The 18684-nt window shown below is 45.1% G+C and overlaps 1 protein-coding gene across 1 annotated transcript; it reads left to right on the plus strand.

Moving 5' to 3' along the window:
* The first annotated feature begins 12158 nt into the window (after nt 1-12158).
* Nucleotides 12159-15368, plus strand: LOC123078425 (protein indeterminate-domain 7). The gene is made up of 3 exons (XM_044500933.1): nt 12159-12969; nt 13138-13537; nt 14280-15368. The coding sequence occupies exons 1-3, from the start codon at nt 12789-12791 to the stop codon at nt 15121-15123; spliced, it is 1425 nt and encodes a 474-aa protein (XP_044356868.1). The 5' UTR covers nt 12159-12788; the 3' UTR covers nt 15124-15368.
* Nucleotides 15369-18684: the final 3316 nt, after the last annotated feature.

Raw genomic sequence — 18684 nt, forward strand, 5'->3', positions numbered from 1 at the left:
ATTATACGATATGCATCATACAATTTCAGATTTATAATACTCAATCCAACACAAAGAACCTCAAAGAGTGCCCCAAGATTTCTACCGCAGAAACAAAGATGAGAACATGCATCAACCCCTATGCATAGATTACCCCAATGTCACCTCGAGAATCCACGAGTTGACTACCAAAACATATATCAAGTGAATCAATATAATACCCCATTGTCACCAGTATTCATATGCAAGACATATATGAAGTGCTCTCAAATCCATAAAAGTATTCAATCTGATAAAATGAAATCTCAAAGGGAAAACTCAATTCATAACAAGATAGAGAGGGGAAAACACCATATGATCCGACTATATTAACAAAGCCCGTGATACATCAACATCGTGACATCTCAAGAACACGAGAGAGAGAGAGATTAAACACATAGCTACTGGTACAAACTCCCAGACCCGAGGGTGACTACTCCCTCCTCATCATGGATACCATAGGGATGATGAAGATAGCCTCCGATGATGATTTCCCCCTCCGGCGGAGTGCCAGAACGGGGTCTAGATTGGTTTTTCATGGCTACAGAGGCTTGAGGCGACGGAACTTCTGATCTATCGACTCCCCTATGGTTTTTGGATTTATAGGGCGAAGAGGCGGTGCGGGAGGCCACCGAGGTGGGCACAACCCACCTAGGCGCGTCTGGGCCTCCAGGCGCGCCTTGGTGGGTTGTGCCCCCTCGGGGCTCCCCTCTGCTACTTCTTTGGCCCAATAGATGTCTTCTGGTCGAAAAAAATCTCCAAAAAGATTTGATGTGTTTGGATTCCATTTGGTATTGATTTTTTGCAAAGTAAAAAACAAGCAAAAACAGCAACTGGCACTGGACACTATGTCACTATGTTTGTCCCAAAAACTGATATAAAGTTGCTATAAAATGATTGTAAAACATCCAAGAATGATAATATAACAGCATGAATACTTCATAAATTATAGATACGTTGGAGACGTATCAACAACTCAGCTGCTAATACTTGCAAATATTCTTTGGCTCCCCTTGTGTCGAATCTATAAATTTGGGTTGAATACTCTACCCTCGAAAACTGTTGTGATCCCCTATACTTGTGGGTTATCACCACCATGATGAGGAGGGAGTAGTCCACCCTCGAGGCTAGGGATATGTACAAGTAGCTAAGTGTTTGATCTCTCTCTCTCTCTCTCGTGTTCTTAATTTGGCACGATCTTGATGTACTGCGAGCTTTGTTAATATAGTTGGATCATATGTTGTTTTCCCATGTCTATCTTGTTGTGATGAATTGAGTTTCTGAGGTTTTACTTTTATCGGTTTGAATACTTTTTTGGATTTGAGAACACTTGATGTATGTCTTGCATATGAATACCCGTGGTGACAATGGGTATTATATTGATCCACTTGATGTATGTTTTGGCACTCAACTCGTGGATTCCTGAGGTGACATTGGGGTAATCTATGCATAGGGGTTGATGCACGTTTTCTTCCTACTTTCTCCGGTAGAAATCTTGGGGCACTCTTTGAAATTCTTTGTGTTAGATTGAATATTATGAATCTGAAGTTGTTTGATGCATATCGTATAATCAACTCACGGATACTTGTGACATTGGAGTATCTAGCTGACATTAGAGTTGGTTGATGTGTATTGTATGGTGTTATTTTAGTACGAACTTTAGGGTTGTTTATGACACTTATAGGAATAGCTCAATAAATCGATCTGAAAAGATAACTTTAAGGTGGTTTCGTACCCTACAAACAATTTCATCTTATGTTCTCCGCTAGATAAGAACTTTGGAGTGATTATTCGTCTCACGTTGAGGGATTGTTATATGATCCAACTATGTTAGCATTGTTGATAGATTGCACTAGTGAAAGTATGAACCCTAGGCCTTATTTTCAAGCATTTCAATACCGTTTGTACTCACTTGTGTGACTTGCTACCTTGCTGTTTTTATTGTTCCTATTACAAAAATCAATATCTACTATCATTACTACACTAGTATCACCATCTCTTTGCCGAACTAGGGCACCTATAAAATTTACCATTGTATTTGGTGTATTGGAGACACAAGAGACTCTTTGTTATTTGGTTGTAGGGTTGTTTGAGACAGACCATCTTCATCCTACGCCTCCCACGGATTGATAAACCTTAGGTCTTCCACTTGAGAAAATTTTGCTACAGTCCTACAAAACTCTGCACTTGGAGACCCAACATGAGTCTATAAAAAGTTGTGAGAACACATCATTTGGCCATAGACTCTTGCGTTGATCATGAAGCCATTTCTCTCTATGTTTTTTTTACGTCAAACCTCATTATGTACGTACCATAAGATTATTTTTGTAGGAGGAGGGTACTGTTCGAGGGTGGCTGAGATGAATCAGTGTCTTTGGCGGTGGCAACTGGATGTAAATACAATGAACTCTTGCTTTTCGTTTGTGTGGAGCCTGGCTTTCCTACCCTCTTCGTTTTACACTGTAGGCTGGGCTAGCTTCTTGAATTTAGCTTCATGGAGCTCAGACATTCCGGTCAACTCCAAGTGAGAAGTTTGTGGAGTTGAGAGTTGGAGCCCTTAGAGGAAATACTTCTATATTCAATTTCATGCAAAGATGTGATAGATTACATTTTGAAGATGAAATGTCGTAGAGGTCGAGAAAAATAGAGCTTACTATTTTTATAATCGGAGCTTATTTTGTTATGATACATTGGTAACTATGATTTATTATATATGTGAGTTTACTAAAAAATAACATTGTAGACATGTTAGTTAATACGGGTCACAATTGTTTTTAGCCATATACCCTCCAGTCCTTTTTCACTCTGCATATAAGAATTGTATGAAGTCAAACTTCATAAATTTTAACCGTATTTATATGAAAAAATATCAACATCTACCATGCTAAAGTTATAAAATATGAAAATTTAAGTTATGACGCATCTACGGATATTGATTTCACATTATGAATGTTGATATTTTTTTTATGAAGTTGGTCAAACATTACGAGGCTTGACTTCAGACAAATCTTATATACGAACTAAAAAGGACAGGAGGGAGGGAGTATTAATGCTACTTTGTTTCTGAGAGGATACATTTGTGCTAGTTGTGCGGGTTGACACCGTCTACTTTTTTTCTGGCTTCCCCTCTGATTGTAGCCATGAAGCTTTGGTGGTGTCAAGGAGTTCATACTGGAAAGTATTTTTAAGGCAGGCATGTCTTTGGATCCTCCTAGAAATTGATACTACTACTAGTACCGCTGGTGTACTAGCACTACAAAACATTCCATTATTGCATGGGGGCACCAGAACATGGATGACCTAAGGTTTACAATCTGTGGGAGGTGTAGGATGAAGATGGTCTCTCTCAAACAACCCTGCAACCAAATAAAAAAAGTCTCTTCTGTCCCCAATACACCAAATACAATGGTAAATTTTATAGGTGCACTAGTTCGGCGAAGAGATGGTGATACAAGTGTAGTAATGATTGTAGATATTGATTTTTGTAATAGGAACAATAAAGAACAGCAAGGTAGCAAGTTACAAAAGTGAGCACAAACGGTATTGCAATGCTTGAAAATGAGGCCTAGGGTTCGTACTTTCGCTAGTGCAATCTCTCAACCATGCTAATATAATTGGACCATATAACCATCCCTCACGTGCGATGAAGAATCACTCCAAAGTTCTTATCTAGTGGAGAACATAAGAAGAAATTGTTTGTAGGGTACGAAACCACCTCAAAGCTATTCTTTCCGATCAATCTATCCTATAGTTCGTACTAAAATAACACCAAGCTATTCTTTCCTATCGATCTAACTAAGAGTTCGTACTAAAATAACACCATATGATACACATTAACCAACTCTAATGTTACCTAGATACTCCAATGTCATCACGAGTATCCATGAGTTGATTATACGGCATGCATCAAACAATTTCAGATTCATGATACTCAATCCAACACAAAGAACCTCAAGGAGTGCCCCAAGATTTCTACCAGACAAACAAAGACGAGAACATGCATCAACCCCTATGCATAGATTACCCCAATGTTACCTCGGGAATCCGCGAGTTGACTGCCAAAACATATATCAGGTGAATCAATATAATACCTCATTGTCACCACGGGTATTCATATGCAAGACATATATCAAGTGCTCTCAAATCCATAAAAGTATTCAATCTAGTAAAATGAAATCTCAAAGGGAAAACTCAATTCACAACAAGATAGAGAGGGGAAAACACCATAGGACCCGACTATATTAACAAAGCCCGCGATACATCAAGATCATGACATCTCAAGAACACGAGAGAGAGAGAGAGAGATTAAACACATAGCTACTGGTACAAACTCTCAGCCTCGAGGGTGGACTACTCCCTCGTCATCATGGATACCATAGGGATGATGAAGATGGCCTCCGATGATGATTTCCCCCTCCGGCGGAGTGTCGAAACGGGGTCTAGATTGGTTTTTCGTGGCTACAGAGGCTTGCGGCGGCGGAACTTCTGATCTATCGACTCCCCTAGGGTTTTTGGAATATTTGAGAATTTATAGGGCGAAGAGGCAGTGCGGGAAGCCACCGAGGTGGGCACAACCCACCTGGGCGCGCCTGGGCCTCCAGGCGCGCCCTGGTGGGTTGTGCCCCCCTCGAGGCTCCCCTCTGGCACTTCTTTGGCCCACTGGATGTCTTCTGGTCCAAAAAAATCTTCAAAAAGTTTCGCGGCATTTGGACTCCGTTTGGTGTTGATTTTCTGCGAAGTAAAAAACAAGCAAAAAAACAACTGGCACTGGGCACTATGTCAATACATTAGTCCCAAAAACTAACATAAAGTTGCTATAAAATGATTGTAAAACATCCAAGAATGATAATATAATAGCATGAATACTTCTTAAATTATAGATACGTTGGAGGCGTATCAACAACTCAGCTGCTAATACTTGCAAATATTCTTTAGCTCCCTTTGTGTCGAATCTATAAATTTGGGTTGAATACTCTACCCTCGAAAACTATTGCGATCCCCTATACTTGTGGGTTATCACCACCATGACGAGGAGGGTGTACTCCACCCTCGAGGCTAGGGGTATGTACAAGTAGCTAAGTGTTTGATCTCTCTCTCTCTCTCTCTCTCGTGTTCTTGATTTGGTATGATCTTGATGTACCGCGAACTTTGTTAATATAGTTGGATCACAAGTTGTTTTCCCATGTCTATCTTGTTGTGATGAATTGAGTTTCTGAGGTTTCACTTTTATCGGATTGAATACTTTGTTGGATTTGAGAACACTTGATGTATGTCTTGCATGTGAATACCCGTGGTGACAATGGGTATTATATTGATCCACTTGATGTATGTTTTGGCACTCAACTCGCGGATTCCCGAGGTGACATTGGGGTAATCTATGCATAGAGGTTGATGCACGTTTTTGTCCTACTTTCTCCGGTAGAAATCTTGGGGCACTCTTTGAAATTCTTTGTGTTATATTGAATATTATGAATCCGAAGTTATTTGATGCATATCGTATAATCAACTGACGGATACTTGTGACATTGGAGTATCTAGGTGACATTACAGTTGGTTGATGTGTATCATATAGTGTTATTTTAGTACGAACTCTAGGGTTGTTTATGACACTTATAGGAATAACTCAATAGATCGATCCGAAAAGATAACTTTAAGGTGGTTTCGTACCCTACAAATAATTTCATCTTATGTTCTCCACTAGATAAGAACTTTGAAGTGATTCTTCGTCGCATGTTGAGGGATTGTTATATGATTCAACTATGTTAGCATTGTTGAGAGATCGCAGTAGTGAAAGTATGAACCCTAGGCCTTATTTACAAGCATTGCAATACCGTTTGTACTCACTTTTGTGACTTGCTACCTTGCTGTTTTTTATTGTTCCTATTACAAAAATCAATATCTACTATCATTAGTACACTAGTATCACCATCTCTTCGCCGAACTAGTGCGCCTATACAATTTACCATTGTATTTGGTGTGTTGGGGACACAAGAGACTCTTTGTTATTTGGTTGTAGGGTTGTTTGAGAGATACCATCTTCATCCTACGCCTCCCACGGATTAATAAATCTTAGGTCATCCACTTGAGAAAAATTTGCTACAGTCCTACAAAACTCTGCACTTGGAGGCCTAACATGAGTCTATAAGAACAAGTTGTGAGTAGACATCATCCCGCCATAGACTCTTGCGCTGACCATGAAGCCACTTTTCTCCGTGATTTTTTTACGCCAAACCTCATTACGTACGTACAATAATATTATTTTTCTAGGAGGAGGGTACTGTTCTAGGGTGGCTGAGATGAATCAGTCTTTGGCGGTGGCAACGGGATGTAAATACAATGAACTCTTGCTTTTCGTTTGTGTGGAGCCTGACTTTCCTACCTTCTTCGTTTTACACTGCAGGCTGGGCTAGCTTCTTGAATTTAGCTTCACAAGTGAGAAGTTTGTGGAGTTGAGAGTTGGAGCCCTTAGAGCAAATACTTCTATATTCAACTCCATGCAAAGATGTGATAGATTACATTTTGAAGATGAAATGTCATAGAGGTCAAGAAAAATAGAGCTAACTATATTTTTATAATCAGAGCTTATTCTGTTATGATACATTGGTAACTATGATTTCTTATATATGTGAGTCTACTAAAAAAGAACATTGTAGACATGTTAGTTAATATGGGTTACATTTTTTTTAGCCATATACTCCCTTCAGTCCTTTTACCCTGCGTATAAAAATTGTATAAAGTCAAACTTCATAAAGTTTAACCGTATTTATATGAAAAAATATCAACATCTATCATGCTAAAGTTATACAATATGAAAATTTAAGTCATTGACGCATCTATTGATATTGATTTCATATTATGAATGTTGATTTTTTTTATAAAGTTGGTCAAATTTTACGAGGCTTGACTCCAGACAAATCTTATATACAAACTAAAAAGGACAGGAGGGAGGGAGTATTAATGCTACTTTGTTCCTGAGAGGATACATTTGTGCTCGTTGTTCGGGTTGACACCGTCTACTTTTTTTTCTGGCTTCCCCTCTGCTTGTAGCCATGAAGATTTGGTGGTGTCAAGGAGTTCATACTGGAAAGTATTTTTAAGGAAGGCATGTCTTTGGATCCTCCCGGAAATTGATACTACTACTAGTACCGCTGGTGTACTAGCACTACAAAACGTTCCATTATTGCATGGGGGCACCAGAACACGGAGATTTTCTATCTACCTGCAGTAAAAAGAGAACACCTGGCCACCTACTTCTTACCACATGGTAACACAATTTACATGCTGAGTGTGTCACATGAAGGCATGAAGCCCTATAGCTATAGATAGCATGCAGGCTCCAGTCACTAGCCAACTTTGGAAAATACGTTTCTATCTTTTTTAGGTACCAAATTTCCGCTGCACCTATGGCGGTGTAGGCAGGTAGGCACACACCCTCCTATGTGTTTCCCCTTGCTAGTACAAGTACCATTACTGTTGCTGCTGCACTGCACAAGCCAAGCAACATGACACCGTAGCTAAGCACGCCGTGCATCAAACCGGTCCTAAACGTCAGGCCGTCATCCAACGCGGTCCTGTAACGATCTGTTCGATGATCCGGGCATAATTTTTTTGTAAATCAGAGAAAAAACAGGGGCTTTGCGGCCATCCGGATTGCTGCCTTGCTCGCTTCTGACCATCCTGGCCCACCAAAAATCATTCTCGTTCGCTCGTGTGCGTTCCCGCCTGGTTCCAGCTGCTCGCATTCATACCGTTGAAGAACAGCCGCTCTGTATTAACGCCGGCCCAGAGCGGACGCGGCCTCTCATGGTGCCGGCATTGAAGTGGCGCGCCGGCTCAGAGAGACGTTTACTATGCAGGACGTGACGAATATCTACCATGCCCGTTCAATACTCGTTCGTCTGTATGCTGCCATTAAGTAGGCTCGCCGACCGAGAAACCAATTCCGATGCCGCGCATTGATGCACCCGTACGCTTGGCCTCACCGAAATCCGCTATTTAAAGGCGGCCACACCCGGCTAAACTCCACACCACAACACATCCGCTCCACATCCTCCTCCCTTGCACCACATCCACCATGACCGCAAGCGGGAACGCTCTGTGGGAGATCCTATCGACGGAGATGAACGCGAGATCGTTGCCCTTGCGGCCACCTGGCAGAGCCATCATGCCAGGCAGATCGAGGCCGGCATGCCGGCCAGCTCCCCCAGCTCTCCAATGACGACCCCACAATGGAGACGTGTTCTGATGATGACACCCGCCAGAGCCGGTGCATACCGGCTTGAACATGGAGCAAGCGCAGACGCACTACGGCGCCGCCATGGCGGATGAGGAGCAGCCTGCACCGGCTCCTATGTCGGCATTCCGGCAGACACAAGAGGGGCATAGGTACAACCTGCTCCTCCTCGAGCAGTACCGGTTGGCAGAGGGTCAAATCTGTAGCGAGCGTGCAAGCAAGAAGGGCCGTGGCTGCCATAGCCACCGCGAACCCGAACTTTGTTGCAGAGCAGCTGGCGCTCTACTAGGCGCGCGTGCTCAACACACCGCCGTCCAACTTTTGGGGGCGCATGTGGCAGGTGTACGGTGACGGACCGTCCACGTCCATCATCGACCTCACATCCACCGACACCGGCGACGGACAAGTCGCAAACTCCGAGGATGAGTAGGGCATGGGAGGCGGCAGGGCATTGTCTCCCAAGTGGGCGGTCTGTCACCATGTTATACTCTTCCTCGCCGGAGACTGCACCTTCACCTCACGGGTCTTAAACCCCGTCGCCGTTCATGGAGATGGCAGATGAAGGACGTGGTCGCCGATGCGGAATACAAAGGAAGTGGACAATGGGCGCCGCCGTAGGATAGCTTTATGGCCCGGTGGTTTTTTGTACTAAATGTTCGAAATGTAATGAAAAATGTTCGAAATGTAATGAATTTTGTCTGGTTTATATGAAATTTGCTATGTTTGCATGAATTTCGTCCATTTAGTTCAAACAATGGTTGAAATGTATGCGGGCAGTGTTGGATGATCACCTCCCGCATCCGTGTCCGCGGAGTGGCACTCCCCTGTCCGTGGATGGATGCAGAAGCATATTTGCACGTCAGCCTTGGAAATGCCCATAACACAGTTCGAACATTTTTGTATCATCCAACGTTGTGCATTCTTGATTTCATGAGCGTAAGCATTACACGCCCTACAATTTAGATGTGATTCATGATCACAGTGCAAAGTCGTTAGTTCATCCGTGGTACACCATTTCAAACATCGTCATGAATATTTCTGTCTGATGCGCAAGTGAAAAGAATGGGGCCACAGGGGCGTCAATCACGGAGATTGTAAGTTTTGCTCCTTATTATTGCACGTGTTTTTAATACTTTCATTTACTCAATGTTGCTACTTGATGATCATGTCATTAGGGCAAGCCCTTCACTTTAACGCATTGTTAGATGAAACTCAATTGAGAGTTCTCTGGGTGAACAACATGCATCATTGAACTTGAGATGAAGGTCGCTTTCAAGGAGTATCGTTGAATTTGAGATTGATGCATTTCAAAAACTTATTGAACATACTATGTTTTTATTAAAATTTAAATTTATGGTTGAATTGCTATCGGTCAATTATTCAAAGTGGCCTAAATTTGTTTTATTTTTTTAAGAGACAAATATTTGATGCAGCAGGTTACATGGCTGGTTTGGCTACCACGGTCCATGGACACGTTTGGTTTGGGGTGTCCGTTTTGATGCACCGCATTTTAAAGCATCTACAGTCATGGTCACCTAAATTGGGCACCTATACGCCTGTGGACGCATCAGGCGCGTCCGTGGGCACTAACCGGTTACACACACAAAATTGTCTGATGTATCCATGTACCTCAAACATCATACCTCAAATCCATACAAGCCATGCAGAATAAGAACGTACGTACTATGTAGATATCCTATCTACTCATCGTCAGAGATGTCCATGATCTCCGTGCCCGGCTTCAGGTAGATGGGCAATTGCGGCAACTCTGGCTCGTCGTCGGACGAACTAGAGGCGAAGAGCTCATTGATCTCCACTCTCTGTTGCCGGATGAAGCGCCGGTTGGCTTCCACATAGACTTCATCCTGGATGTACTCGAGGATGGCGGTCTGCTCCACCACTTCCTTCGCTTGGGTGACCTCGAACTCCGTAATGTTGTCCTCCATGGCGAAGCCCGTAGTCAGCTCCGCCTCTTCCTTTGGCTACGTCGCGTCCTCCTCCTTCGAATTTCCCTCTCCATGGCCTCGGGGTCCTACTCCACCTCTCACTGCCGCTCCTCCTGCTCTGGCTTCGGTGAATCCGAAGGAAGGCCGACAGCGACACAAGCAACGCGGCTTGCCCAGATCTCCTCCTCGAGAAGCAACCGGCGTTCCGGCATAAACATGGCGTAGGTGGTGATCCGTTGTCGGGCCCTGGCTAGCAGCTACGGCAAGTGGATGGAAGCTCGCAGCGCGGGTGGGAGGGAGAGGGAAGGGATGAGGACGGGCCAGGGTTGCGTTGCCGCCGTCTGGCTTAAATAGCCAGACTTGCTCCCTCAAGCGCCATGTCGCGGCAGCGCCACGCGACGCGGAGTGGAGGAGGCACCGTCAAACTAACGGTCGCTCCGTGTCCCTGCGTGGGCCCTAGCAATCAGTCCATTGTGGTGGACGCGTCCGTCCCATATCCGTCCTAGATACGGGCCGGGTATGTGAGTGCAAGTCAATCGGGGCGTTTGAGCCGTAGATGGAGTGTTCGATTGGGTGCGGTTTTTGCGTCCGAGCAATAACCCAGACGTCCCGCCCGAACGTTTGGAGCGGGTAAGGGTTTTCTTGTTGTAGATGCTCTTAGATGCCCAAGCGTGTATAATTATTGATTAATCTGTCTGCTCTGGTTGGTATGCACGTGCGCTAGCACAGAGAATCCAAAAAGAGTCTGTCGTTCTGTGACGATACTTCGCTGCATCTCACGGGATCAGAAACCGGAGTTTTTCCTCAAGAAAAAGAACCGGGTTTTTTCCCTAAAAGAAGAAACCATGGTTTTTCCCTCAGGAAAAAAAGAAACCATGGTTTACTTCGTGACCTAATTAGAAATTACTGCATCATTCTAACTTAATGATGATCCCACTATGTATCTTCAAATTTCAAGCACATGTTAATACAGTTGTGCATTTTATATTAAAAATAACATTTTCATGACAAATTTAGTGTTATTATCATCGCTTTTATCAATGTATAAATAGTACGAGTACATCAGAAGTTTATTTTTACCGTAGGTCATAGAAGTAAGCAAGCAAGCAAGCGGCAGCTCTCATGACCCATGTACATACTGGCCCGTGACATCAAGAGGATAGGATTTCTATTTCTGAATTATGAGCACCCATGATATGCATGCATGGGTCCAAGGTGACTCATCAAGAGAAAATAAAGAAGAAAAGGTAGATAAATCACATGGCATGGAGCTATGCATGTACTATCATGCATGCATGCATGCATTGTGGTTGGTATACAACTATACATATATACATGTACCTATACATCACAGTATTATTTTTCTCATGACCAATATGCATGCCCTGTAATTGCCAAAAAAACAATGGTTAAACTTGGGAATCTATGTAATATATCCATCTAATCTAATTGTTGTGAGAGGATTGATGGTCTATGGTGTACCAACCGAGTGGGTGTATAGTACAGTAGTGATTACATAAAGAAAAGCAGGAATTCAGAGAGAGAGAGAGAGAGAGAGAGAGAGGGAGGATGAGAGAGGAAGTATCTACTCTACATTTGTAAGACAAAGGAAAAGACAGAAAGCTCAACATCGGTGCAGCATTGCTACCAGCGTGGTGTGTGGGGGGTGTCGCTATGGTTCACAATGTTATATACAGTCCGTGATTTTAAAATACTAGTTTCCACTTCTACTACTGTACTTAATTATCATCATCTTAAATAAAGTATATAATTACAAGAAGGACAGAAGGGTTGCCTTCTGTTTTTATTTTTGTTTTTACTTTTGCTCTTGCATTTGCCCCATAGGCCATAGCTAGAGAGAGCATGAAGGGAAGAAGGCTCAACTGCTGATTTAGTCAGGATTTTGCTTCTTTTTGGCCCCTAAAGCAAGGAAGCAGATAAAGGAGGGAGAGGAGGGGTTTGGTTTGGTCATTTGCTCAGCCTTCTTCTCCCCCTCCCCCTCCCCCTATGGCTGCCAGCACTGTGGCCTCACCCTTTTTCTCTCTCATGGGGGCCGTCTTCTTCCAGCTTGCATAGCTCCTGATCTCCGTTCCCCCACCTCTCTCTCTCTCTCTCTCTCTCTCTCTCTCTCTCTCTCCTCCCTGCACTGCCAGCCAGTTCTTGAATCCTTGCTGTAGTGTTCTACACTTGTACTGCTGCAGGGAAAGAAAGTAGAGAGAGAAAGAAGAAGAAGAAAGGAGAGAAGAGGGAAGGGAGAGAATCTGAATTTGCTTTCCAGTCATTGACCAACCCAACCCCAGTTTCCCCTTGTTTGTCCCCTTCCCCTCCATCCTTGATACCTGTGTTATTCCCTGAGCTGCTGCCGCCGCCTGAGGGGAGGGAGTGGCTCTCTGAACTCTCTCCTCTTGTCACTCTTGCCTTGCCCCCATCCTGTTCTTCCTCCTCCTCCGTTCTTCAGTTAATGCCCCCTCTGTAGCAGCATCAAATTTATTGCCACTCCCTCCTTGGGCCTTGGCTAAGTTGTGTTTAGAGGGAGAGAGAGATAACCTAAGGCCTGAATCAAACCCCTGGCACTACAAGTTTGCCGCTTTATGTATCATCACCACCTTCAGCAGCAGCAGCAGCAGCGTGGAGAATCGGAAGCGGCGGCATCGGTAGATCAGGACAGCAGCATGTCCAACCTCACCACCTCCGCCTCCGCTTCCGCCAACCCTCCTCCTCCTCCAACCCCGGCCTCCAACAAGCGCAAGCGAAGCCTACCTGGCAACCCCGGTAGGTCCTTCTCCTCGGTTTAATTTCTTGTTTGCTTTCTCTCAAGTCTCAAGTCAAGCGAGGACGAGTTGGTGGACTGGACTGATGCGCATGTCTGTATGTGGAGGATCGTTGCATCATGTTACTAATCTTTGTCCGCGCGTGTTTTTCATGGAAATGGAACCCAAGACCCAGAGTCGGAGGTGGTTGCGCTGTCTCCGGCGACGCTGATGGCGACGAACCGGTTCCTGTGCGAGATCTGCGGCAAGGGGTTCCAGCGCGACCAGAACCTGCAGCTGCACCGGCGGGGGCACAACCTGCCATGGAAGCTGAAGCAGCGCGGGAGCAAGGAGGTGGTGCGGAAGAAGGTGTATATCTGCCCGGAGGCGTCGTGCGTGCACCACGACCCGTCGCGCGCGCTGGGCGACCTCACCGGGATCAAGAAGCACTTCTTCCGCAAGCACGGCGAGAAGAAGTGGAAGTGCGACAAGTGCTCCAAGAAGTACGCCGTGCAGTCCGACTGGAAGGCGCACTCCAAGATCTGCGGCACCCGCGAGTACAAGTGCGACTGCGGGACCGTCTTCTCCAGGTTCTTATCCGTTCCTTCCAATCTCGATCCACCTCTTCTGCTTATACCATGCCATGCATCATCAAAGCTTTCTTCCCTGCAGTCTTGTTGATTTCTCGTTACTATATATTCTTGTGTCTTGGCAACATAGCGAGTGCACTGCCTAGAAATTACTACAGTAGAATTCAAGTAGAGGATCGTGAACATTAGGGTAGGGCTCAATTAATCTGAGAGAAGGAAGGAAGTCATTGTGATTTGTGTTGGCGAGTCAGGCCGGATGAGGCAACGCAGAAGAAGCATGGATGGATGCAAAGATGGACCACTTTTACGGCCCGGCCGGGGGTCCTCTTTCTTTTTGTTTCGGCCATGGATGAGAGGAGCGGCTGTGCAGCTCGTGTGGAAGGAGATGAGAGAGATGCTGTGATGATGAGGATCGAGCTTTGGGAGACGAGAATTCAGACATGTGAATCTCTTTGCAGAGCTGAGCTGCCTTTCCATCTCACTCCTCCTGCCTAGCCTAATTGCCTATGCATGCTTACACTATTCCCTCCGTGCTGTCACTTCCATGCGTCCTCTCCTCCCTGATTCTCTTTCTCTCTCTCGGAGCTCACACCGCACGGCACGGCAGCGTCACATACCATATGACAAATGAACAAAGAATCAGGGGAAAGTTTTAGCTTTACCTTTTCTCTTGCCCTTCCTTCTCATGCTGCATTTCTTTCTTCTGATGATGGTTTTCTTTGTTGCACTGCATTGCATGCAGGCGGGACAGCTTCATCACGCACCGGGCCTTCTGCGACGCGCTCACGGAGGAGAGCAACAAGGCCATCAGCGGGGGCGGCCTGCCACTGCCACCCATCGCGCACGCCCAGCACCACGCCATGCTCTATTCGCCGCACGATCTGATGCAGCAGCAGCAGCACCAGGAGCTCGCCGCGTTCCAGGACCACCATCACCATCACCAGGTCATGCAGCAGCATTGCAACTTCGACGTGAAGCCGGAGATGCAGCCGTGGCCAACCATGCCCTACGACGACGTCCACCACCCGCTGCTGCAGCCGCTCTGCAGCGCCACCGCGCAGAGCTCCGCCACGTCCGTGCCGACACCTACGCAGCAGCAGCAGCTTCCCGCGGCAGCCGCGCACTTGTCGGCCACAGCGCTGCTACAAAAGGCGGCGCAGATGGGCGCCACCATCGGCGGGGCCGGCGCTGGCGGGGCGGGAGTGCACTACACCCAGATGGCCGGCTCGGCGACCAGCGCGACCGGCAGCGCCACGTTCGGGCTCGGCCTCTCGTGCCTCAGCAACCAGCAGATGATGAGCCTCGCCAGGACCGCCTCCCAAGGCCGGAGCGGCGAGGAAGGCGGCGCCTCGGGAGGGGCCAACGACGGCATGACCAGGGACTTCCTGGGGCTGCGCGCCTTCTCGCACCGCGACATCCTCGGCCTCGCCGGCTTTGACTCGTCGTGCATGGGCACCGCCGTGAACACGGGCAGCAACAACACCAACATGGCGCCCTGCTACGAGCCACAGCAACAAGGACAGCCGCAGCCGCAGCAGCAGCAGAGCAGCAACGAGCCGTGGCATGGCATGGGTAGCCATGCATAGCTAGCCATGATGATAGTTGCATGGTCGCATCTGATCACCGCAGAGCACTGCTTGCTGCTACCCTCTACATCAGCAGGGGATGCGTTTTGAACTGGGTAATCTCTCTCCTCTCTCTCCGTCTCGCACTCTCGTGATCTTGCAAGTTAAGAAAGCTTTGGAGTTTTTTGTGGGTAGAAGCCAACTGTAAGGTAAAGCTGGGATCAACGAAAAGCTACGTGAAAATAATACATGCATCCGTCGTCTCTTTTCTCTCTCTCTGGCACTCAACTGGTCAGCTGCATTGCCTACATACGTATCTACTGTCTCCGTTTGCTGGGCAATATATCAGTGTCAAAAAAGTCTTATATTTTGAGACAGAGAGAAGACAAGAAGTACACACTCCCTCCGTTCCATATGTAGTACGTATAATTTTTTTGAAAAATCAAACCTCACAAATTTTGATTAAGTTTGTGAAGAATGTTTACATCTAACACACCAAACATATATTATTAAATTCATCATAAGATGTAATTTCATATTTTATATTTTTGATATGGTAGATATAAATAGTTTTCTCAATAAACTTAATTAGTCAAAGTATAAAAAATCTATATACACTACATTATGGAATGAAGATAGTACATATCTCATGGCCACACACTACAAGTTTTATATTCTTTGACTTGGGCAAAACAAAGTTTCTCTATCTTACTAAGGTACACGTTGATTGGTATATGTATATGGAAAATCCAGATATACACCCCCGTTTATACTTTTTCGATAAACGGTGGATTTTATTGGCTTAAAATGGAGCATCAAGAGGATACAAACACAAAGAGCATACACCCGGTCTCTGCATAGTTAAGATGAGATCCGTGATGGGCAAACAACAACAATGACAATATCCCCACCAGCATATCATGACACCACACAAGCCACGAGGTTCTTCAACATTTACTAAACAAGCAACATTTAATATGTAACAAAGGGAGTACTTTGCTTCTTCGAAAAAAAAAGAGAGAGGCAAAATATGTTTGACAATACTATTTTCAAGGGGGGAAGAAAGGTGTATTTGGGTGAACTGAACTGATTGTGCTGATTGGTGGTCACTTGGGAGCTCTTGCTACAAGAGCTAAAATGCGGCCTACGATGGTATCTGTAGTTTATTGATGAATGCATATGAGTGTCTGTGTACTGTGTCGTGCAATCAGTCGATGTACTGTACCCGGCTAGCTGTGCTGGCTACTGTTCGTCCGTGACAAGGTTTTGTCTGCAATTGGTCGTGGGCCGGCGCATTATTCCATGCTTGAAATAAAAGGAGAAACTTTATTTAGTTTCAGATTTTTAAGATAGAAAAACACACCTAATTATTAAGACTATGCCTGCACATATCTTTGGCTGTTGGTACTATTCTTACGTATCTATACATTTTTTCGATAAAGGGTGCTCTTTATTTACGAATTTTGTCATGAAATAAGAAGTATTTTGCTATAATAAGTCACCTTTTCGCCCTCTAGAAAAAACCCAAAAGGTCTTGTCAGTTTTTCGATAAAGGGCGACTTTATTATCTCAAAATGTAGCATTAAGCGGATACAAAGCATTATGAGTAACATGCGGCCTCTGCATAACTAAGATGCACACAGCCAAATCCAAAAGTCTGACAAAAATTCATGAAATAAAAATCGACAAATCGGCAACAGTAGAGTCCTTTAGACCGATACTATGCCTATGTCGAAGAAGGTGGTGGATCGATCCGTAGGTTATGCTGCCACCCATGTTGGGAAAAAACCTCTATAGCCACCTGCTCCAATCACGTACACACCATCATGAACATCGGTTGGTACTCCGGCCGTTGTAGCATAGACCACATACGTAGCGAGTGCGTACACCAGAAAATAACGTGTAGAGGAGAAGCATTTTTGTCATTAAAAACCAAATCATTTCTACATAGCCAAAGCGACCAAATTAAGGCATACGCTCCCACCCTTATTATCGTTTTGAACCTATTTGTAATACCGTCCAACCAATGACCAAAAATATTGGCAACACTTGTGGGCGGATACAAATTTGACGCTATTTGAATGACTGACCACGTAGAACGTGCAAACTTGCATTGGAAAAAAAGGTGTTTGATTGTCTCGTCATGAGTACAAAAAGAACACTTCTTACTCCCTCGCCAGTTTCGCCGTGCGAGGTTGTCTTTGGTTAACACAACTCCCCTACGGAGATACCACTTGAAGATTTTCACTTTTAGTGGAATTTTGGACTTCCAAATTTTCTTATTATTACTCGTTGGTACCTCGGAATGCGTGAGTGCACAGTACATAGAGTCTACTATGAAAGACCCTGATGTAATAAGATTCCAGCGAAACACATCCCAACCTTGTGTCAGGTTAATTGAATCCAGCCGGGATAAAAGATTATGTCATGACACGAGCCGGGGGCCAATCAAATCCCACCTGAACGAAATATTCGGCGGGGAAGAACCGAGCACGTGCGCAATAGTATTATTCTTATCGCGAGCGATGTTACATAAGGCTGGATATTGTTCTCTGAGACTGGCATTGCCTAGCCAGATGTCTTCCCAGAAACGAATCTCCAACCCGTCCTTTATCGCGAAAGACCCAAAACGAAAGAGATGTTTCTTTGCCGCCATTAAGCCAGCCCAAAAGTATGAGTCACCAGGTTTCCAATATGCCTGGGATACCGCCTTTTGGCCTAGATACTTGTTGCGCAACATGGTTTGCCAAACACCATCCTCGGTAAGAAGTTTAAATAACCATTTACTGAGAAGGGCCTCATTCTTGACCTGCAGGTCATGAATTCCAAGGCCACCTTGGTCTTTAGGCCTACAAACCACGCTCCATTTGGCCAGCCTGTATTTTTTCTTTTCACCGTCTCCTTGCCAAAAGAATCTGGATCTAAAGTAGTCCGGTCTTTGCAGGACCCCTTTTGGGAGTTGGAAGAAAGAAAGCATATAGAGAACCATATTTGTGAGGACGGAGTTAATCAAAACCAGCCGATCACCAACTGAGAGTAGTTTTCCTTTCCAACTGCTCAACGGTTTCTCTAGACGCTCCTCCACATGCTTCCACTCTGCAATGGTGAGACGCTGATGATGAACCGGTATTCCCAGATATTTAATCGGGAATTGGCCAAGTGCGCAGCCAAACAGGTCAGCATAATCGGCCGCCGCCTCAACGGCTTCTCCAAAGCAGAACAATTCGCTTTTATGAAAGTTAATTTTGAGGCCCGACATTTGCTCAAACGCTGAAAGCAATAGCTTCAGATTTTGAGCTTTGTCTAGGTCATGTTCCATAAAAAGAATCGTGTCATCGGCATATTGCAAAATAGAGAGGCCACCATCCACATGGTGTGGCACTACTCCCGCAATCTGTCCATCCTGCTTGGCGCGCTCAATCAGAATAGCCAGCATGTCCGCAACAATGTTAAATAACATTGCGGACATGGGGTTACCCTGTCGTAGTCCTTTTTTTGTCTGAAAGTAATGACCTACATCATCATTGACATTGATGGCCACACTACCTCCAGTTATAAAATTTTGGATCCACTTGCACCATT

This window comes from Triticum aestivum, chromosome 3D (assembly GCF_018294505.1).
Source record: "Triticum aestivum cultivar Chinese Spring chromosome 3D, IWGSC CS RefSeq v2.1, whole genome shotgun sequence".
Classification (NCBI taxonomy): domain Eukaryota; kingdom Viridiplantae; phylum Streptophyta; class Magnoliopsida; order Poales; family Poaceae; genus Triticum; species Triticum aestivum.